Consider the following 23,883-nt stretch of genomic DNA (forward strand, 5'->3'; position numbering starts at 1 on the left):
TACGTACTTATCAGATCATTTTGATCGTCGTGACTTTCATCAATATCACCTTCATCAATCTGTGGGACTAAGTCCAACAAAAAAAAGTACTCATCTATTTTTGTAGGTTTTTGATGCAGTGGAGATCGGAGTTCCGATGCACCTTAACTTGTTTATTGAAGGTAACGAATTACAATGAAGAATAAAGAAAATGTTGGGAATGGAAATAACGGCTGCAGTGAAAACAAATACTAACAGAAAGAGAGAAACAATAAAAGAAATAAACAAATCTTCAATCCCCCCCCCTACGTAACCCTAAGGCAGGGTATTTATAGACTGCATAATGGATCTGGAACTCGGGTCCAGTCCCTGGACCCAAGGTTAAATCGATGTTGCTGATCACTCATGCGTTGGAATGCTGTCGACGTGCAACGTGCTTCAGACCTTCGCTCGCCTGGAATAAGTACGCAGGGGCACGTCCTTGCATCGTGGTACCGGACTCACGATCGGATCCATCACCTGGGTCCGATCGTCCATCCCATTGGTGTTGGGTTCCATGGCCATGTTCGGTTCACGCTGTATAGGTTCAGCCCTGGCCTGCTCTGCATCAGTTTTTCACTAAAAAAACTTTTTGTTTCTAGAAAAGGACACATTTCTTGATATATATAATTTTTCAGATTTGATGTCAAAACATCTATAGCCTTTTTTATAACTTGCATATCCTAAAAAGGCACAAAGAATTGCACGAGGGGAGAATTTATCATTTTTATCTAAAAAAATAAAACATTTACACCCAAAAACCCTCAACCTAGAGTGATCTGGATTTTGTTTAAAATGTTTTTCCACAGGAGAGATGTTGTTTAGTGAAGAGGATGGCATTATGTTAATGAGATAAAATGATGTTAAAGTGGCTTCGCCCTAAAAAGTTTTTGGTACTTATGTGTAATAAGTAAAGTTCTTGTTATTTCTATAATATGTCTATGCTTTCTTTCGACTAAACCATTTTGTTGAGGAGTATATGGACATTATTTTTTATGTATAATACCGTGTATGTTCAAATAATCTTTAAATTCTTTTGATAAAAACTCTCCCTAAATCAGTGCAAAAATTGAGATATTATTTTTAAATTGGTTTTTGACCATATTATAAAATATTTGAAAATGTGAGAAAACTTCAGATTTATGTTTAAAAAAATAAATCCAAGTATATTTTGTAAAATCATCTGCGAAGATTGCATAATATATAAAACTTCTTTTTGATATAACAGGTGCGGCCCCCCATACATCTGAATGTATTAACTCAAATGGTCGTGAAGAGACACAAGTTCTTTCTTGAAAAGTTAATATTTTCATTTTTCCAAGAATGCATTTTTCACATGTAAATGTTTTAAAATTAAAAAAAAAATCATCTTTTGAAAAAACTGGAGCTTGGATACACTAGGATGTCCAAGTCTCTTGTGCCATAGATCTAAGTTAACCTTTTGAACATTACAACACAATGTCTTCTTGGGTATTTCTAAAAAATGCAAGTAGTGCAAGCCTCCTTTTCTATGGCCTTCTACGATCAGCTTCCCTGACTGGTGATCCTGGACTCAACATCCACGAGAGGATAAAGAAACATTACATCCATGGTCAGACAATTGTGAGATAGATAAAAGATTTAGGTTGAGCTTAGGTATATATCTAATTTGTGGAATGCAAAATCTTTTTGAGTTTGGAAAACCTTTTTCAAAATTTTCTACTCCCTTGATTTCAAGGGATGTTCCATCAACAGTAAAAACATTTGATCCATTTGAGTTATAACATTCATATAACATATCAATGTTTAGTGTCATATGAAATGAAGCACCTAAGTCTAGGAGCCAAAGAGATTTACCAGGATCGGAGATGTCTACGGAAGATACAGAGGCTCTAGTGGATGAAGATGCTCCTTTTAGCAAAGGTTGTAGTGCTTCCACCATACATGCTTCCGATGGATGGTTCACTTGATTCTTGAGAAGATCCAAAAGTGGCAACCTTCTTTTCATACAGTTTCTTCAATTTTGGACAAAAAGTTTTTACATGTCCTGATTCTCAATAATAGTAACAAATTACTTTCCTTTTCTCAAATTCATTTTCATTTTTCTCATCATTTGTCCTTCCATCATTTGAAGGTTTGTATGTACGAACATGATTTCCCGATCTAGAGACGGCTAGAACTGAGTCGTCATCACTCTTGATGATTCTATTCTTGAGCCTATTCTCCTCCATGCTCAACTCCTCTATTGTGTCTTCTATTGACGGAACCTTTTCTCGATGAAGAATAATGAATTTGGTAGATTCAAATTCTGATCTCAGTCCATTAATAAATTAGATAAAGTGTTCCGCATTAATTTGATTTTGGCGGAGTTCAATGTCTTTTGGACAATGTCACTCTAGTTCAAGAAGAACTAACTTTTCCCATAATTCGGACAAACTATTGTAATATTCTTTAATAGTTTACCATATTCCGAACTTGGTTTTGTAAATTACATATATGGGCAATATCTTTAAGAGAATACATTCTCTTAAGATAGTCTCAAGCATCATTGACATGTTCAAATTTTGCAAGACTTGATCATTTCTTGATGTCAACACTACTTATGAGCCAAGACATAATATTGGCGTGTCCCATTCTCCACTTTTTCTAAGTGGTAACGGCTTTGTTTTTTTCAACCTCCGTAAGAGGTATTTCCTTCTCTCCTTCAACCTTTGTAAGAATTAGCTTAGGTTTCAAATCGGTCCTATCCACTAATCCCCACAACCCCTTCTCCCATATGAGGTGCTTCATAATTGAAGCCCATATAACATAGTTGGAATCGTTAAGTTTAATGGGTTTAATGGTGACATTATCACTGTCATCCATTTTACAAGGTTTGAAATGGCAAAGAAAAGAGAAAAGAGAAAAGAGTAGAGGAATAGAGAAAAAAGAATGTACTCCACCACTGATAGTGAGTACGGGTGCTCCTCCAAACTTTTGCAATAACACAACTTCAAAGAATGTCACTTTTCTTCTCAACATTTGACTGACACACTTTTCGATGCACCGATAAGAGTTGCTTGATCACAACCTTGCTCTGATACCATGTAAGAAGATTGAGTTATTGAATCTTCACCAAACGAAGCTTCAAATAGCTTCAACCAAAATACTGAAATGGATCATACACAAGAACCACAAGGGTTCTGATGTGGAGTCGGTGAACACCGATCCACGATCCAAACGGATCTTAACACACGCGGAAGCTTTTATGAAGATGAGTCCGAATAAAACTTGGGAAAATAGGGTTTTCAGGAACCGTGCGCTCTGTTTTGACAGAGGCGGTCCAAAGGAAAGTTGTGCACGACTCACACGTCTTTCCAACAAATCCAAAATCAATGGATTCAGATCAGAGATGTCCGTTCCATGGGCTCAGGACCGGGATGAATAGACACGTCTATGACAGACTTTCGGACTCCGCAGACAGTCTGTTCAAAGGAGTTTTTGACCTGTCAGACAATGGAGTTTGTGAAAACCACCAACTGAGAAAACGTAGGTCAGATCCAGACCTTTCCAACGAACTCAGATTTGGATTTTTCTGAGTTTTCTATGAGTCTCTACGAAATTTTGAATTCTAGAAATTGTATGAGATATTATCAAATGAATTAAATTTTCACCTATTCGACAATAGTAAAAAGACTGATATTTTTAAGACACCTAAACGGGGATTCAACTATGACTTTGAACACGAAAGTTTTAGATCTCGGTTCTAGCTTTCCACATAATCAAACAAATCGATTTTTCATGTAGGGAATCTCAAGATAATTAGAAAATATTGAACACCTCCAAGTATGTTCTGAACCACATAGGTGATAGTAAACTCCTGTCTGACAGAAATCTTATCAGCACTTTTCAGGGATACAGAAAGTCGATTCACGCAATGGCCTCAACTACAAAGTTGTAGATGTTCGTCTTAGCTTTTCGGAAAGCTAAAGAACGCCAGAAACCAACCAATATCGAGGCTAATATGATCGTTTCTTCGGGGTTATTCTTGACAACTTCATAACAGAAAATCTCGTTTCTTAGAAGAAAACGAGTTTCGAAAACACACAATAATCCAGGAAACACTTTGAACAAAACAGTCAATCCTTAACATAAAATACCTCTAATCATGCATTTGAAATCAACAACTAAATTGCAACAACTTAGAAGCAATATGTAATGAGAAAACACATAAAAAAAATGAAATGAATGAACAAGTGAACCAGCGATTTTATTATCTGGATGAAGGTGACAATGGAATGTTGCTGGGAAGCAGCCGACACCAAATTGAAATCCTACGAACTTCAGCTTAAACACCCAGCAATGGCGAACCCAAGTGCTTATACAACAACACGTCAAGATCGGTCTTCACCAAAGGGATTCCAAAAAAAAACTCACAAACTCGAGCTTTCCACCAGCAAAAGGGCTTGATGCTATCAGCAGGAAACTTGCCATGGATTTTAGTGGCTTAATCGAGCCGAATCACACAAAATGGTAAACAATAAACTTGTAGGACAAGATCTTAGCTTTTCAACAAGCTAAAGATCATGCAATTTGAACTGGTATTTAGGGAGATATGGTCAAAATACTGAGATTGTTTTCACCCTTCAAAAACTTCTTCTCCACCAAGAAAAATTCAAAATTTTCAGAACAAAAGCCACCTTCCCTTGGTCGAACTCCCTTAATTAATAAACTTGGATAAGAGCCACATTAAAGAGGAAAATGATTTTCTTAAGTATAGCACAACCCACAATTTTAACTATGCTAATTTTGGCTAAGGACCATTAAGAGGTCCATCGGCCATATTGACTTGGAATAGTCAAGGATGGATTTGAATGAAGGCTAAGATGGTCCACTCCCAATGGCGCCAACTAGGGCTTCATTGAAATGGATCGAGATTCGGATCCAGATCGAGCATCAAATTGGATCCTACACAAAAATGCATTAGAAAAATGCAATTATAAAAAATAAAAAACTACCCGCATTCTCCATGCACCTTCTGGTGCCACAAAAGAATCATATTGGGCACCAAAGCTATCCGGATTTGTAGAATCCGACTCCTAAAAATAAAAATAAAAGATTACATGAAATAAAGATTGTCGACAAAATATCCAAAAATATGATTTCATGAAGGCGCAATGGAATCGAAGCATAAAAGTACAATCTCTGAGAAAGATACAAAATATCTCAGATATTGCAGCACGATATTAAAAATGAATCTGGGTACGCGAAGATCCAATTTGACCCAAATGGTCCTGCTCGATTGGATCTGCCATGGATCGCATCTTGGATTGGATATTGGGAATTGGATTTGGATTCAATTCGTCTTTAAAGCTTGGATCTTCAGGATGCTATGCATCATTCCCCCCTGGGTCGAAAGGCTTCGTCTTTGGAGCCTTGTTTTTCTCATGCGAAGCTCCATAATCCCTGCAAACATTCAAAATAAAATCAACGCAGAGTCTGTTCACAGGAAAAATAAATGTACTATGCAATGTAGACAACATCAGATATATACTTAAACCATTATGCATGCTCGACAAATATTATAAATTACTATTAGATATTAACACATTAAGATTTTTATCATGCAAGTCCAACATACTTGGGTTTTTACTCAAATATTCACATGGATTCTCACAATTATTTATGGTTTGACTAAAAACATGCAAATTAACATTTCTTGCACAATCTAATTCAGACGAATTAGATTGAAACACAAAATTTTCTAGGACTTGATATTTAATAATTTGACCATGTATCAGGGCTCTAATGATTGCAACAAAATTCAGATCACTCATAGATAAAAATTGTCTATGTATCATGCTAATCACTATCAAACTTCACATAGAGTTTTGCAATCATAAGACAATTCATTTTGAAAATAAGTAACCCAATATACTAATAGAGCAAAATTACGATATGAATTTATCAATGATACAAAAGCATGATTATCAACAAAATCCTGATGGTCAAATTTTTTTTTTTAAGTTTTCATGTTTGCCATTTCTAAATGTATTTGTCTCAGAATTTTTGAATAACTCAACAAGAGACATTTCATTGTGAACTAAATTTTCAATTCCTAACAGCTTCTTATCACACATCTCGATCGAATTTTCAATACTATGATAGGGCTTTTTAAATTTGAGATTCTTATCGAAGATGAATTCACTAATAAGGATTGAGAGGTTATTGTTGACAATAATGTCAGTCGCATCTTAAGGGAAAACCGTTTCTTCTATGTGCTCATAAAATTTCTCGAAGATCGGATCGTCAAGATTGACACCAGACTAGTCTTCTATAGGTTCGATTTCCCAAAATGAAGAAATGTGGGACATCTCCTTATACATTTTCTCAAAAATTGGTACATCAAGAATTTCGTACATAGGAACATTCTCAATTTTAGGTGAGGATTCCTTCTCGATTTCTTCATCGAATATCGGTCCACCAATCATTTCATGAAAAGGCTCCTCGGGAGGCTCCTTTATGAAAATAACAAGAGTGCGATTAATTTCTTCACACAGGGACTCTTCTTCGCTATCCCAATCCTCATTTTCCAATGACTTCTTCAAATTATTGAGATTCTAAGTCAGAAGAAACATAACTTTCTTCGTCCTCGCAACTCACACACGAGATTTCTTCAAACCTAACCCTAGAATTATCATATTTAAATGAGGTGGGGTTGGGTCGGGGACTAAAGGATGAGACGGGCGTACGAGGGCTCTGCTTCGATTCCCTTTGCGAAAAATTCACATAATGGACTTTCAGATTTGAAGCACTAGACTCCTGATTGGATCTCCTAGGCGGATCTATCTTTCTACCCGCATACGAGTACTGATGTGGGTCAGACCCACGAACGGAGTCAGACCACCCATACGCCCTCAAGGATCGAAGCAGATCCGATCTATGACGAAGCTCTTCCTCTAATTTCAGTTCACAAAATCTAGATTTTATCGTTGCCATCCGAGTTTGTTCAGCGAGCAATTAACTTTGCAAAAATCTCATTTTCTTATCTCGTTCTGACTCAAATCGGTCATTAGAGTCATAAGGAAGTGTTCTACGCATTCTTTGAAAAACACATTGACTTCGCTCGAATGGCTTCTCCCGCTCCTTGGTAAAATCTTTTATTTTACGATGAAGATCATCGATTTGACGTCGCAAGGTTTGAGTTCCATCCCTAAGGTCGCGAATGTCCTTTTCAGGGATATACTCGCTTCGACTCCTATATCCAGTTTGCCCAAACATGGCGCATGGATCCTAAAAACAAAAATTTGACCTTCCACAACACCGAGAATTTTGTCAGATTAAGAAATCTGGCAACCTGGCTCTGATACCAAAATGGTATGGACTCGGTAAACACCGATCCACGATCCAAGATCCAAACAGATCTTAACACGTGCGGAAGCTTTTACGAAGATGAGTCCGAATAGGACTCAGTAAAATAGGGTTTTCGGGACTCTTGCGCTCTGTTTCGATAGAGGCGGTCCAAAGGAAAGTTGTGCACGACTCACGCGTCTTTCCAACGAATCCAAAATCACTGGATCCGGATCAGAGATGTATGTTCCACGGGCTCGGGACTGGGACAGACAGACACATCTATGACAGACTTTCAGACTCCACGGACAGTCTGTTCGAAGGAGTTTTTGACCCGTCAGACAGTGGAGTTTGCGAAAACCACCAACTGAGAAAACGTAGGTCACATCCAGACCTTTCCAACGAACTAAGATTTGGATTTTTCTGAGTTTTTTATGAGTCTCTACGAAATTTTGAATTCTAGAAATTGTATGAGATATTATCAAGTGAATTAAATTTCCACCTATTTGACAATAGTAAAAAGACTGATATTTTTAAGACACCTAAACGGGGATTCAGCTATGACTCTGAACACTAAAGTTTTAGATCTAGGTTCTAGCTTTCCACATAATCAAACAAATCGATTTTTCATGTAGGGAATCTCAAGATAATTAGAAAATATTGAACACCTCCAAGTATGTTCTGAACCACATAGGTGATAGTAAACTCCTGTCTGACAGAAATCTTATCAGCACTTTTCAGGGATACAGAAAGTCGATTCACGCAATGGCCTCAACTACAAAGTTATAGATGTTTGTCTTAGCTTTTCGGGAAGCTAAAGAACGCCAGAAACTGACCAGTATTGAGGCTAATATGATCGTTTCTTCGGGGTTATTCTTGACAACTTCATAACAGAAAATCTCGTTTCTTAGAAGAAAACGAGTTTCGAAAACACACAATAATCCAGGAAACACTTTGAACAAAACAGTCAATCCTTAACATAAAATACCTCTAATCATACCTTTGAAATCAACAACTAAATTGCAACAACTTACAAGAAATATGTAATGAGAAAACACATAAAAATGAAATGAAGGAACAAGTGAACCAACGATTTTGTTACCTGGATGAAGGTGACAATGGAATGTCGCTGGGAAGCAGCCGACACCGAATTGAAACCCTACGAACTGCAGCTTAAACACCCAGCAATGGCGAACCTAAGTGCTTACACAACAACACGTCAAGATCGGTCTTCACCAAAGGGATTCCAAAAAAAAAACTCACAAACTCGAGCTTTCCACCAGCAAAAGGGCTTGATGCTGTCAGCAGGAAATTTACCATGGATTTTAGCAACTTAACCCAGCCGAATCACGCAAAATGGTAAACAATAAACTTGTAGAACAAGATCTTAGCTTTTCAACAAGCTAAAGATCGTGCAATATGAACTGGTATCTAGGGAGATATGGTCAAAATACTGAGACTGTTTTCACCCTTCAAACACTTCTTCTCCACCAAGAAAATTTTGAAATTTTCAGAACAAAAATTGCTTTCCCTTGGTCGACCCCCCTTGATTAATAAGCTTGGAGAAGAGCCACATTAAAGAGGAAAATGACCTTCCCAAGTATAGCACAACCCACAATTTTGACTAAGCTAATTTTGGCTAAGGACCATTAAGAGGTCCAAGAGCCATATTGACTTGGAATAGTCAAGGTTGGATTTGAATGAAGGCTAAGATGGTCCACTCCCAATGGCGCCAACTAGGGCTCCATTGAAATGGATCGAGATTCGGATCTGGATCCAGATCGAGCAGCGAATTGGATCCTGCATAAAAATGCATTAGAAAAATGCAATTATGAAAAATAAAAAACTATCCGCATTCCCCATACACACTCTAGTGCCACAAAAGAATCCTATAGGGCTATAAAACTATCCAGATCCGTAGAATCCGGCTCCTAAAAATAAAAAAAGATTACATGAAATAAAGATTGTCGACAAAATATCCAAAAATATGATTTCATGAAGACGTAATGGAATCGAAACATAAAAGTACAATCTTTGAGAAAGATACAAAATATCTCATATATTGCAGCACGATATTAAAAATGGATCTGGGTACGCGGAGGTCCAATTTGACCCAGATGGTCCTGCTCGATTGGATTTGCCATGGATTGCATCCTGGATCGGATCTTGGGACTTGGATTTGGATCCAATTCATCTTCAACGCTTGTATCTTCAGGATGCTCTGCATCAGGTTCATACAACAATACTTGAAAAAGGGTATACACAAGAGTGAAGAAAAAAAATATATTTATTGAATAGGCAACACACCCTTACAAAAGCTTAAAATACAAAGGGGTAACACCCCATATTTATAATGCATGGAATAGGAGGAATGAGGGAGTCGTTGGGCTCCCAACGGCTCTAAATAGATCCGTTGGGAGTCCAACGACTCTCTCCTTTATGCTTTGACTTTAGTCAAAAAAGCATAATGTCTACAAAGGTCCAAAAAATGAACTAAAACTAAAGAAAAACCTAACTACACTAAGAAACTAACCTAATCCTAACTAAACTATAAAAGTATACTAAAAACTATAAGATTACATATTATGTTACATTATTTAACAATCACTATGTTTATTTTCTCTATATTGTCTATAGACGAGACAATGCCATTCTCTAGTGTTTTAGCTTATTTTTACGCTTGACATAATTCGAAGGAACAGCTTATGGCTGGGAAGAATTTCACTTGTTTTGCAACTTTATGTGAAGTGTGAACTATGGTTTAGATGGCGAAGATCAGGAGCCTTGCTTCTTAAGTTTATCTTCCTTTTCACATCTTGACTTTTGATTCATTTTCTCATAATTTTTGAACCATACCAAGTGTTTCCTGCTCTCTTTTTTGGACTGAATCTTTCCAATTGGTGCATTTCAACACTTGATGTCATTCATCATAAGCTATCCCAGTTTCCATTTTGCAGGAATTGAAATTGATGATGAGGAGCTAGCTCGATTTGTAGAGCATGTGGATAAGGATAATAACGGAATAATTACTTTTGAAGAATGGAGGGATTTCCTTCTTCTTTATCCCCATGAAGCAACAATTGAAAACATTTACCACTACTGGGAAAGAGTTTGCCTTGTGGATATAGGGGAACAAGCAGTCATACCAGAGGGAATCAGTAAACATGTACATGCAAGCAAATATTTGATAGCAGGGGGAGTAGCAGGTGCAACATCTCGGACTGTGACTGCTCCTCTGGATCGCCTAAAAGTGGTGTTGCAAGTGCAAACAACACGTGCCTATATTATGCCAGCGATAAAAGATATCTGGAAGGATGGTCGTTTTGGGGGTTTTTTTCGGGGGAATGGCATTAATGTGATAAAGGTGGCACCTGAAACTGCCATAAGGTTCTATACTTATGAAATGCTCAAGAATTTCGTTGTCAACGCAAAAGGGGGGAATAAAGCTGATATAGGTACTTCTGGGCGCCTTTTTGCTGGTGGAGTAGCTGGTGCAATTGCACAGACTGTAATATACCCGATGGATCTTGTAAAAACTCGATTACAAACCTATGCTTGTGAAGGTGGAAAAGTTCCAGAGTTAGGAGCATTGTCGAAAGATATATGGATTCAGGAAGGACCACGTGCTTTTTACAGAGGTCTCTTTCCATCCCTCCTTGGGATGATTCCTTATGCAGGCATTGATCTGGCTGCATATGAGACTTTGAAAGATATGTCAAGAATATATATTTTGAATGATAGTGGTAAGTGCTATTAGATTTATATCATTTTCTAGAAAATTTATTTATTCATTTGAGGGAAAAGGTATTTCTTCATATCGGTAATCAGTAATTATGTGATACAAGTTCAAAGACATGATTGTTGGATGCGATGAACTGTTGTGTTCAATGAGGCCTGCTATCAGTTAGCAGGCATATGATTATTATGCACAAAATCACACACTACCTGATCTGTGTAGTTTGAGGGAAAATGTAGTACTAGTAACGATAAATTTTAGCCCTCGTGGTTCAATTGCAGCTGAAAGCGGATTGCTTTTAAACTTTTTTTTTCTATCTTTACAGTGTTTTGAGTAATTGTTATCTGAATCTTTGTTCTGTAGAGCCTGGCCCTCTCGTACAACTTGGCTGTGGGACAATTTCAGGAGCCCTTGGAGCAACATGTGTATATCCCCTGCAGGTTATTAGGACAAGGTATGCTGAACTGGAAGTGCTGTTTCTTAGGCTCTGCATTATTTGTATTTGGAGAGACATATATGGGTTTAACTGAGTCAGATCAATTCTAGAGTCCCCAACTACCCTGGACTTCGCCCATGCTGCATCCAATTGAATCATTGAATTTCTTGGCTTTACAAGCTGGTATTTTGCGGTTCAATTGAAATAGTTGCTATAGAAATTTGGGCTTGTGCCTGCTTGTTTGCATATATGGACAAGTTATCTCCATCACCATTACTATCCTGCAACCCTAATGTAACCTCCAACTTGTCATGCTCACAACCATCGAGACCACTGTTACCTCTGGTGTGTACTGCTTTTACTATCTCCTCCACAAAGGGTAGCATGCATGCCACGGCCATTATCCTACTCCTGGCCCCCCTTCTAGCACCATTTTGTTAACTCCTGATACAGCCTCAACTATTTACCACATCCACCACTGTGTCACTCATATTGTAACCTCTTTCCACACAAAAAGTACGCACTGCCATTATCAGGGATTTATAGAGGGTATGTTTTGGACCACTAAATATTTTTTTCCTCTATTGATTATCTTGTAGTCTGAATCAACATATTCTCCAAGATAGTCTTGTCAACCATATGCAATTATGCATGAAACAGCTAGGACAGTAATACATATTCAATGTTGACAAATTCCTAGCTGCTTAACTGAGTCATACTTGAGAACTTTTGCACATCAAAATAAGGCCCAAGTACCATTGTTTGTTTGCTAATGTTTGCATTTATTTTCAGAATGCAAGCACAGCGTTCTACTGCAACTGCTGGCTATGAGGGAATGTCTGATGTTTTCTGGAGGACCCTAAAGCATGAAGGTGTTTCAGGGTTTTACAAAGGACTCTTTCCTAATTTGCTCAAAGTGGTGCCTTCTGCTAGCATAACTTACCTTGTTTATGAAGCGATGAAGAAGAGTCTTGAGCTTGACTAAGATTGTGCTTCAATTAGATGGCAACAGTAATTATCTCCACGGCTGACTACTGAATTTGTGATGAGGACAACATTGCTACCATGATGATGAAGGTGATGGTGGTTGGGTAGGCCTTTTGATGTCTTAAAAGATGGGTATCAGTCGGCTTTTCCTTCAGGCTATCAAGCAAGTACATTATAAGGGGGTTGACATGATACAAGTGCAGTCTTTGAACTTATAAAATCCTAATATCATCTTCAAATTTATGGGCGCAAACCATCAGGTAAATGCTTATTTACTGGGGGGCATCCATCACAAATTTTCGGTAGAATAACATGTTCAGAGTAAACTGTGAAATCTATGCCAGTTCAGATTCATTCCCCACTTTGCAGCATTTCTTGGGTTGTTTTGCCCATGAAGCAATAACCCCGGTATGTCAAGAGTCAAGACTAAGGTAGTTGTTTTTTCCCTTTTTGTGCCCTAGGATATGACTTGTTATATTGTATGAACATTATTCATTAATGAGTCAACACCAAATATTGGAGTTGCAGTTTTGGGTTAGGTATTTGGACAGGTAAAAAAGAAGACTTTCACTTTGGTTTTGTGGGTATTTGAGCAAGCAAGACCTCTCTCTCTCTCTCTGTACCAACAAGAATACTGCTTGAATTCTAGTTCTATTTGATTGGATTATACTCTTGGTTTGCAGCTTTAAAGGTCAGTTCCATGGAGTCTTGTGTTCTGCCCCTCTAGGCCTTAGGTTCGGTTTGATTCACTTGGTCTGCAACCTATTTTAACTTGCCCTTCTTGATTTGAATCACGGAGACTTGGCTTTTCCTTTCTTTTTTATGGCTATTTATTGAGGTTCTTTAAATCTTAATTGTTTGACTGCACAAGTTGAGATTAATTTTAGTGATTGTTGTAATTCTGCCATAGGAGTATATTTGGGTATTTTGCTGGGTCATTTGCAGTTGCAATTTGGTACTCTTTGTAAACTACTGGAATGGGAGTTTATGCATTTAGTAAAAACTTGGTCAAACTATGTTAGTGGTGGATGCTTGGTAGAGATGGCAGTGGACCTGAGGGGGAGGGGCGTGCAGGGGACAAGCTCTTCACCCCCCCCCCCCCCCCCCCCCCCCGGAGGGGCGCGCAGGGGACAAGCTCTTCACCCCCCCCCCCCCCCCCATCTCAGAAATTTTCCCTTCATCCTCACTCCATCCCCCATGGCAGAGGGACTTTGGAACTCCACCCCCATCTCAAAATTACCATCCATGCCCCCAGCCCAGTCTCCGTCCCGGTCCTTGCCTTGGAAGTTCACTAAACCTAGTTTTGTCCAACCTTTTTTAATCCAAATGAAACAGAAAATTACCAAATGTCTCTTCAATTTGTCAATTCTATGATGCACTAAATTACTGATGAACAGAATCGACAACAACAAATGACTAGATATCATGCTCGCTTTCATCCGCATGAAACTACACAAATTTTTTTTTAAGTCTAAATGGGGTTAGGCTAGGGGTGACCATCGGGGTGGGTTGGCGGGTCAGAATACCTCAACACGAACATGACCCGTTTATTAAACGGGTCGAATGTGGCAAACACGAACACGACCCATTTATTAAATGGGTAACCCAAAACAACAAAGTTAACCTGTTTAATAAACGGGTCGGGTCGACACGATAAGATTACACGACACGGTGACCCGTTTATTAAATGGGTAGACCCAATAACATAGACACGCCGACCCGAGCAGGGCTACATGTGTTGTCGGAAGTACGCCACTGCAAGAGGTGGGAAACCCTCACCGTCTCTGTCATTGCTTTGTCGAGAAGGAGTCGTGAGAGGCAACGATTGAGAAGGACATCATCGCCATTGTCGCTCCTCTGAGCTGGAGAGGGTTTGGTCCATCTTGTTCATCGGAGATCACCTGCATCTCCGACTGCTCTTCTCCCTCTTATTTTCTCAGAGAAACGAAAAGGGAAACCCGATTAGGGTTTCCTTTTCGTTTTACTTGTAAGCATTTATTTAAAAGAAATAATTTCAGTTTTGGTGCTGAATTTTTTTGAAAATTCTAGATCAAGTCTCATATATTATTAATAGGTTGTCCCGAATAACACAATTAGAAACACAAAAATGGGTTGTGGGTTGACGGGTTCGTGTAAACGGGTTGACCCGCCTGCCTAACCCGTTTATTAAGCGGGTTGGCATACCCCTAACACACCCATTTAATAAACGGGTTAGGTGGGTCAACCCATTTACGACACAAACCCGTTTAAGCCAAACCCTAATCCAACTAATTAAGAAGCAGGTTGGGTCAGATTTTGCCACCCCTAGGTTAGGCAGACCCCTACCAGTTATACAACAATACCATTGGGATTTGAACTTGCAACGTCCCAACACAAGGTGACGTGCACTAGCTGCTCCTTCCAGACAAGCGGAGACCCAGTTGGTATGAAACTACAATATTTACATAAGACTCACTTTCATTTGTCCCACAATTTTCTTTTTCAATAGTAGACATAAATTGTTTAAGCCAAAGAAGCATCATGGAACAATATATTTCAATCTCTCTCTCTCTCCAAACACTTCTACTCGAAATTCAACACTTGTCTGGAAGTTGGATTACGGAGTTGGATTAGACTGGCATACAAGCGCAATCAATCCAATGAATTCCGCCCTGGCCATTTCATTGATGTGAAACTCCGGATGTGCACTTGACTGCGTAAGAGAATTAGGTTTAGGTCAGACTTGGACTAGCGATTCTAGTTAAGGGTGTCAATAGGGTTAGGCTTGGTGATAAACAAGGAGGTCCTATTAGAATCTGGGTCAGACTCAAAGGGTCCTATTAATATATGGATTTGGGTATGGCTTGTAAATGTTTGTACCAGACCCAAGCCCGCCCTGTATTCTTACCTAAGCAGCTTGAACGGAAACTGCACCTTGTTTGCAGAAGCGGTCTAGCTATCACGAGCTTTAAAACCGCTCGCTTTGCTTGCTCCCGGCGGAATGGCTTTCTCGAAAACCAGTTCCGACTAAGATTCACAAGTTCTCAATGTAAAAAAGATGAATATTATTTTACCGGGTATGACCTGGGTCTGGTTCATGTTATCCTTATAGGATCCAGGTATGGTTTCTCCTTGTAGGTCCGATGGATTCAGGTCCAGACCTGAGACCAGCATCTCAAATCAAATCTGGATTTGGTCCCACTTGGGTCCGAACTAAACCCTACTCGTTCACACCCATAATTCTAGTTAGAGGTGTCAATTTGTTAATGAATCCAATAGGATATGGGTATGGTAATAAAGAAGGTCTGATTAATAATTTGGTTCAGATCCATAGGTTCCCATTAGTACACAGAGTAGATATGGCTTGTGATATTTCATACCAAACCTGGGTCCAACCTGAGTTCAGATTTTTTAATGTAAAAAAATATTATTTTACCGGGTATGCACTGACTCTGGTTCTTATAATCCTTATAAGACCTAGCTATGGTTTTACCTAGGGGTGGCAATCGGATCGGGTTGGCGGGTCAGCATACCTCAACACGAACCCAACCTGTTTATTAAACGGGTAACCCGACACGACACGGTTAACCCGTTTAATAAACGGGTCGGTCGGGTAAATGGGTTGGCCGGCTAGTGGGCGGGTTGGCAGGTCGGGTTCGGGTAAACGAGTTGAGGGTGGGTCGGGTTCGAGTAAACGGGTTGGTGGGCAGATCGGGGTCGGGTAAACGGGTTTGCGGGCGGGTCGGGTTTGGGTAAACGGGTTGACCCACACGCCTAACCCGTTTATTAAATGGGTCAACCGGGTTGGCATACTCCTAACACAAACCCGACTTGTTTAATAAACGGGTTAGGCGGGTCAACCCGTTTACGACACGAACCCGGCTAAGAAGCGGCTTGGCGGGTCGAGTCAGATTTTGCCACCCCTAGTTTTACCTATGGTAGAATATGAAAACACTATTTAATTGGTAGAAACTATTTGTTGATATATTAAAAATAAAAATATACTTATTATTGAAATTATTATCCAAAAGCATTAAAAACTATTAAAATCTATAAAACGTCGTTTATATATGCTACAACGTGTCATATGGCGTGTCGTGTTGTGTCCCGTTGAAGTAGGACCTAATGAGCATGTCTCATTGACTTGAAACCAAACTGAATCAAGATATAAACTGCTCATCTCATTTCCGAGTAAGCTTAACATCTACTTATGACACTGGTCTGGGGCTCAACAATGTGGCTCGGAAATCCAATCAACTTGGTCTGCCAACGTGACTGATTAGTGATGAAAATATTTGGATACGGGTAAACTGGACTAAATATTGGATCTGAATTTTAAAGAGTGGATCCAGTTTTAGATCTAAATGTGACTTGAATCCCATATTGGATTCATGGATACAGTCATGACTTGAGTTCATCTGGTACTAATGTACTAGCAAGCTCCTCTTAAAATTGACAAACTTTATTGATTTTTACCTCAAAGGTTTAAACTGGTCTAGTCAGAACTAATTTAGAGAGACCGCATCGGGTCAGAGGTAGAGCTGCTTTGGATGCTGTTCATTCATTTCATGAACTGCGGCCAGAATACCATGAATGGATAGGTTGTTCTCACAAATTTTTTGAGTCATTCAAGTTTTAGATGAGCAAAAAACTAAACAAGCCTGCCGTTCATCCGTCTGCCATTCATCCATGTGGTGAACGGGGCATCACCGTCAGATCTGCCACTGACTTGATGCACTCTTCTTCTTTTTTATAGCACCCAGCATGAAGAGTTGGTTGAGCTGGCTCAGCCTGCCATACCTACGGTCGTCATGCTGCAGCGTAAAACTTCCAGGCTGGGACCCCTGCCCCCAAGGCCTATCACTCATGAGAATCAAACCTTGACTGTCCGTCTAGCAGCCAAGGTCCCGCCCCACTACGCCAACCCCCACTGGTGCATATGCACTCTCAAATTTAGAACCAAGTGGGCGATGCATGATGCCCGATCGCTGCAAATTATGTGAATATGTAATTCTGACCCAAATCCCAAAAATGACTAACCATATTTTGTTCCCAATCTGACCCGATTCAAATGTGACTTGCATGTTTCTTATTGGTAGACCCATAACATCTCGGCTATCAGTATCAATCCCGATCCATTATACAGTCACAGGACCGAAAGGATATAGATCCCTCCTAAGTCTAGGTACCTTATTGCTCTACGTATAGTCTTGGACCCATCTGTACCCTAAAAGGTCACCATATTATCCTTAGATTGTAAACCCTGTAAATTTTTGATATTTTTATGAAGAATAAATCAAATTTAATGTTAAAATATTATTTAAACTTAAGATGAAATTTAATTGTAATTCAAGCTTTAATTTAGATTTGGAGTGAATCTCAATTTGAAAAATTATTTTGAATTGAATTTTGATTTTTAATCAAATCTAATCTAAATTTAAGTTGGACTTAATTAAAATTTAATTTGAGTTTCAATTTAGTCAAGATTCATATTGAGTGTGCATTTGAATTTGGAGTCTCATTGAATTTTGATTTTAATTTCTAAAATTTAGATTTAAATTTAAATTTAATTCAGATCTAATAAATAGACTTTGGATATTCTAATTGGATTTGAATTTGATTCGAAATTTCATCTAAACTATAATTAAATTGAATGCCAATTTAGAATTTTAATTATACAATAATTTGAATCCTTGTGAAATTGAATTTATAATTTAAATTGAAGTTGGATGTAATATTTGTGATTTTTTAAAGTATATTTTTAATAAATAAAATAATATTAATAAGAATTTTTATAAGAAAGAAATATAAAAATGCAAATTAGTCTAAGCTAAATTTTAAAAGATATTTTATGAATAACTAAAGTTGATTTTAGTGAAATTCACATTCAAAATTGAATTTATGAAAAATTAGAATTTTAATAGAATAACTGACAAACTTCGTCAAAATAAAGTCAAATAGGAGTTTAGATGATTTTAGGTTTAATTTGATATATATGTAGTGTAATTGTATTAAATTAGAATTGGGTTTTGTATGGATTTGAAATTCTGATTCTAAAATAACATAAAATATTAAATATAGATTTTATAAAATTAAAAACTTAAATTAATTAAGTTTGATAAAGTGGTAGAGGTCCATAGGGTGGGGCGTCCTCCTATGTGGCATCTCATGCTGGAATTAAATTTAAAACTTGTAAGTTAAAAACCTTAGAAAATAATATTTCAAAAATTTCTTAAAAACAAAACAAGTTAAGAATAAAATAAAGAAAAATAAATTCAAAACTTGCCAAAAACCAACACACGCAACTTGTGTGAACTTTTGACTTAAAGAACACATCAGGATGAGACATCCCATCCTAGAAGGTTTTCATGGTTGGACCTTTAAGTAAAAAAAAAATAATAAAAAAATATAGAAGTCAAAACTTACCAAATATGTGGTGTAGTAGTGTTAGGCTAAGTGGTTTTGGGATTTAGAAAGTAAGAAAGCACTAGAAGGGGGTTCATCCCATGCTTGTGGACCCCATGTACTTATGTAAAAATATAAGGTACATAATATAGCTATGTCATATGAATATATATTATAAGATCTAATATATAGCTATGCAATATAATAAGTAAATTAAAAAAAAAATTAGAAAACTAGTAAAAAGCATTTAGCAAAGTTTGGGCTAAAACTTGAGAAATTAGAAAGGTTTAAAAGAGAGGAGAAAAGCTATAAAAAAAGCCTAGAGGGCTCATGACCCCCATATTGGACCCCTTTAGATTTTTTTTCTAGTTCCTTCTCTCTCTCATTATCCCTCTTTTTCTCATCTTCTCTCTTGCTTCTCTTCTTCCTCCATTGGATATAATAGGTTTGGACCTCCATTAAAGGTGTATTGATCAAGGAATTGTGTAGATCGAGCCATTGAATCGGTTGTTTCAACTTTCACACCTACCGATTTCGACAAAATAAGGTAAGGGTTCTATTTGATACTAGTAGATCGGAGCTCATATGCACGAGCATATTTTGAGGTTGAATAGTGTTAAAACTATACATTGATGATCACATATGAGAAGTCGATATCAATTATAACCTATTAAGCATCAGATTGATCTTCAAAAGCGATTACCGAATTCATATACCGATTCAAGTATGGATCGACCATGAACATGGTTCAATGTGAAACTGAGTTCATATGTGTATATGGTCATTGCGTTGTTCAAAAATAATAATAAATGCACTATAGAGCTTAATCAAGTATTTCGGGCATGGCTAATTGGTCAAAACCGATCGTACGAGGGATCACGAACTGATCTACTTGTAGACCAGTTCTGATAAATGTTGGAACAACATGACCAAACCTTAGTGGATTGGGTCGATTGAGTTCCTAACAAATATATATATATATATATAATTTATATGTAGTATGGAGAACACTGAAAATGTTTCTAATAAAAGTGTTTTCATGATGAAGGCCTACTTGTTCGTCTAAGTGGTTGTCTGTGTGACTGTCATAGTCATGATCCCATGCTAATAATATATGTAGTTATGTAAGAATGTGTGAAACAAACCATGGATTCAGACCATGACTATGATGCAAGATTTGAAATAAAAATATTTCAAAATGATTTTTTTAAACCGTTTTTTAGATAACCCATGTATCTTGCGAATTTTAGTCCTTATGCTTACTAAATTATCTTTGTCATATGCTGATATTATGGAACTGATATACTTGTGGGAATACATGTTTTCAGTTCGTCATAATTGATAAAAGAAAAAAAGACTGAGAAAGAATACTTCAAGTTGTTGTTTCTAAAAGTAAAATCAGTATTTCGATAGAAAATACTTGTGATTATTGCTTCAAAATCATTGGTGACTTTGAATGAATTAAATTGGGGTTATGTTTAACCCCGACCCATAAAAAAAAAGAAAACAAAAATTATAGATTTTATTTGAATATCAGTGAAAAGAAAATAAGAAATATATGTTGATAGTTTCACCTGAATATGTTATTCTCGTGTAAAATCTGACATTGATCCGTTAAATCGACTGTCTCTCTCGTTCATAAAATTTTTTATGAGCGATTTATAGCATTGAAAAGTCAACAAAATTTGCATATTCTAGTATAAACTTTATTATCAGACTATGATATAGTAGTGTCAGTCAAAGCATTTGAGCAGATATGGGCCTAAATAGGTCCTGAACTGGCTATGGACCAGTTAAGCAATGCATGAAATGAATGTATGATATGAGCCTATGTTTTTAAATGCTAAATGAACATGCTATTGCAACATAGAATGTATTTATGCAGGTACTAAGCGCCTAAAGGGGCATGACACGAAAATGCTAATTTCTACATGCTTATGATTGAATGCACATTGCTATTGAAGTGCATGTGTTGTGCATTATGTTGTTTACGTGATTGCGTATGGATGCATATAATTAATCATGATCAATGCCTATAAATGAATGCATAAATGAGTTTGATATGTTACAAATTGTACATGTGACATGATAGTATATTCGGCATCAAATTCTGCATCCATGAGCTCAAATTGAAAACTTGACTTTTAAATTAAATTCATTTTATATGTGTATTGATAAACAATAAAATTAATGAATTAAAAGAATAATTATGTGAACATTAATTTTATTGGGGTTATAATGAGAGAATAAGTGGTACTCTAAGCTTCGTGGAATATATTTTAAGCACAAAAAGGTGCGTCTCTTCAACCATGAAAATAGGAGAAGGCATCCATATTAGCCGCGGGATGGTAGGTCACAAAACTCATTAGTGAAAGTCTAATGCATTAAGATGAAAGTGTTGATAGCTCTCTTTCGAGTAGGTCGTCTTTCACCTAGGACTGATGAAATGTGTTCGATCATAGTTAAGCCATAAATTGTTTGAATATACATTCTTGAGTTGTAGTCTTGATTCAGGTTAAGCTTATGTAGTACCCATAGGGCTAAGAAGTGAAAGCCATAATTGCTTGTCTATTTAGTTAAGCATGACATGCATCACGTAAAAAAAAACTTAAATAAAGACATTTAAAGTCACTTATGCATGAAAGATATCTTGTTCTGCAATGATAAGTGCATATATTAATTACCTGCTCATGCATAAGATTATAACTATTTATGAATGATATTTTTGTGACTGTGATGATATGCATACTTGAATGGATAATTGTTTGCATATTTGTGCGAATTTATGAGAATATGATCATGTATACCTGAGTTGGATGTTTATATGTTTTGATAGTTGAATGCATGGTAGTATGTCTCATGTATATTGATTTTGGTTTACCTGTATTGGTATTTCTTACTGGGCTTTCACAAGTTTGACCCATTTTATGAGTTTTTCAGATAAAATATGATGTATAGCTGCACAACGAATGCGGGATGCTGAAACAACGTCGAGAGCCAATATTTTTTTTAAAGATAGTTTTAAATATATATTAATCATTATTTTAGACTAAAAATTCTTTGATGTAAATTTAAATTACTGAGATTGAATTAAATTTTAATAGTCAATGTTATTAGCATTTTATTCCAGTTATGGTGATTGTTGGTACTCTAACCCGCCTAGAATGATTAACTTAAAAAAAAAAGATTGTTTATATTGTTTTAAATAAAAAATTATAAAATTTGTTAAATTTAAATTTAATTTTTGGACCGTTATACAAATAATCTGATTCTGAACCCAATTTCACACGAATAATACCCAAATTCAGGTCAGATACCGATTTCTGCCCCTATCCATTGAAATCCCTAAAATACCCGACGACCAACCGCCGCAACACAATCCAGCTCCCTGTCAAGAGTGACGCGAGCGAACGGCTGAGATCAAAACGAGCTTCATCGGACGGACGAGAGCCCGCCTATTTTCCCTATAAATAGCCCCAAACCCCCTCGTCGCAACCCTATCCTTCGCTATTTCTTCTTCCTCTTGAGAATTGCGTCAGGAGAAATTCTCACTAGGGTTTCTCCGATCTCGCCTCCAAGATGGTTCTCTCTCTCTCTCTCTCTCTTTTTGCGCTTTTTGATTTGTTATCTCGATCTTTCCTTAATTTCCTCGTTTCTTATCACTACGTTTTCCCGCTCCTTAGGTGCTCTCGAACGATATCGATTTGCTCCACCCTCCGGCGGATTTGGAGAAGAGGAAGCACAAGCTCAAGCGCCTAGTTCAATCACCGAACTCCTTCTTCATGGTAACGATTTGGACTTGGTGCGACGTTTCTGATTGTTCTTAGGTGTTTGGGTGATAAGCGGGATAAGCTGGGAAATTGCATTATCATCTATAATATAAGATCCCACCTTCTCCCGTTCATCTGGATAAGTGGTTGCATCTAAACACCGTTAAAGAAATTTTAGGGTTTAACGAGGCGGAAAGGAAGACGAGTCTCTTTGTTTGCGTTTTTTATTTATCAAGATCCATTTTTTTGGGTGTTGTAGGATGTCAAATGTCAAGGATGCTTCAATATGTAAGTTTTGATTATCTGCCTTGCTGTTTGTTTTTTCTTGGTTGATTTGGGATCATGGTCTTCTTTTGGTGATCATGTGCTGTGTGTTTTGATGGGTTTGTGTTGATTTATTTTTGGGTTGTAATTGCAGAACGACTGTGTTCAGCCACTCTCAGACAGTAGTAGTCTGCGGGAATTGCCAGACGGTCTTGTGTCAGCCGACAGGAGGCCGGGCGAGGCTAACAGAGGGCTGTTCTTTTAGGAAGAAGGGGGACTGAGACTTGAATATGTCGTCTTGTTTTCGTCTATTCGGTCGGTGAGTTGAGATAATGCGGGTTTTGAAAGAGAAGTGGAATGGGTTCCATTATGCTCTTTGTGATCACGTTCGTGTAAGGGTGACTTCTCTTGTTTAGCTTGTCTGTGTTCGTGAGGCGTGCATTCCTTTTGTATGCTTCCGAGTTGGTCTTTGGGTTTTATGAGTACAGGAATACTGTTGACTGTTTGTTTTTCATTTTTGGGCTAGAGTTAGCATTTTACTTTGGCTTCTACATTAATTTTTGACATGATCATTGCTCTCAAATAGAAATTTCGTAATGTCTTATTGGGTTGCATATTGTAACTGGATTCATGTCTGCTTGTGAGCTACACTTTTTTCTGAATCTTCATTTGGTCCTTTCTTTATGTTGGCCCAAGGGGTATTTGTTAAAAGTAAACCTGTTCCTGAGATCTTTCTAGCCATTTGAAATCAGCGCCAACAACCCTTCCCCATCTTCATTTTTGTTTTCTGGTTTGGCAATGAGTTCAGTGGTTATTAACTCCTTCCCATCTGGATCTGGCATATCATCCTCAGGCTAGTTCCGATGGAGCTTGCACATCATCTTACATTGGAACGAGCATTGTCCTATCACTGAGTTGAGCTTTGCAGTATCTACCTGAGGTTTGATTTCGTTGACATTCCAAAACACAACATGATGGTA

General features: G+C 37.5%; 2 protein-coding genes across 2 annotated transcripts in view; both read left to right on the forward strand.

The window, feature by feature from the left end:
- The window catches only part of LOC149811307 (calcium-dependent mitochondrial ATP-magnesium/phosphate carrier protein 2-like), a 38,137-nt gene extending 24,983 nt beyond the window's left edge, over positions 1 to 13,154 (forward strand). Inside the window, exons 3-5 of the mRNA XM_089993350.1 lie at positions 10,284 to 11,069; positions 11,426 to 11,516; positions 12,291 to 13,154. Of these exons, the coding sequence (XP_089849476.1) occupies positions 10,284 to 11,069; positions 11,426 to 11,516; positions 12,291 to 12,483 (1,070 nt within the window). The 3' untranslated portion in view covers positions 12,484 to 13,154. The remainder of the gene's footprint in view (positions 1 to 10,283; positions 11,070 to 11,425; positions 11,517 to 12,290) is intronic.
- Positions 13,155 to 22,367: 9,213 nt separating this feature from the next.
- On the forward strand, positions 22,368 to 23,568 carry LOC149811308 (small ribosomal subunit protein eS27y-like). The gene is made up of 4 exons (XM_089992637.1): positions 22,368 to 22,451; positions 22,553 to 22,654; positions 22,899 to 22,927; positions 23,058 to 23,568. Exons 1-4 carry the CDS (start codon positions 22,449 to 22,451, stop codon positions 23,182 to 23,184), a joined length of 261 nt encoding a protein of 86 aa, XP_089848763.1. The 5' UTR covers positions 22,368 to 22,448; the 3' UTR covers positions 23,185 to 23,568.
- Positions 23,569 to 23,883: the final 315 nt, after the last annotated feature.

Source organism: Nuphar pumila, chromosome 17, assembly GCF_984573655.1.
Source record: "Nuphar pumila chromosome 17, dmNupPumi1.hap1.1, whole genome shotgun sequence".
NCBI classification, from domain to species: domain Eukaryota; kingdom Viridiplantae; phylum Streptophyta; class Magnoliopsida; order Nymphaeales; family Nymphaeaceae; genus Nuphar; species Nuphar pumila.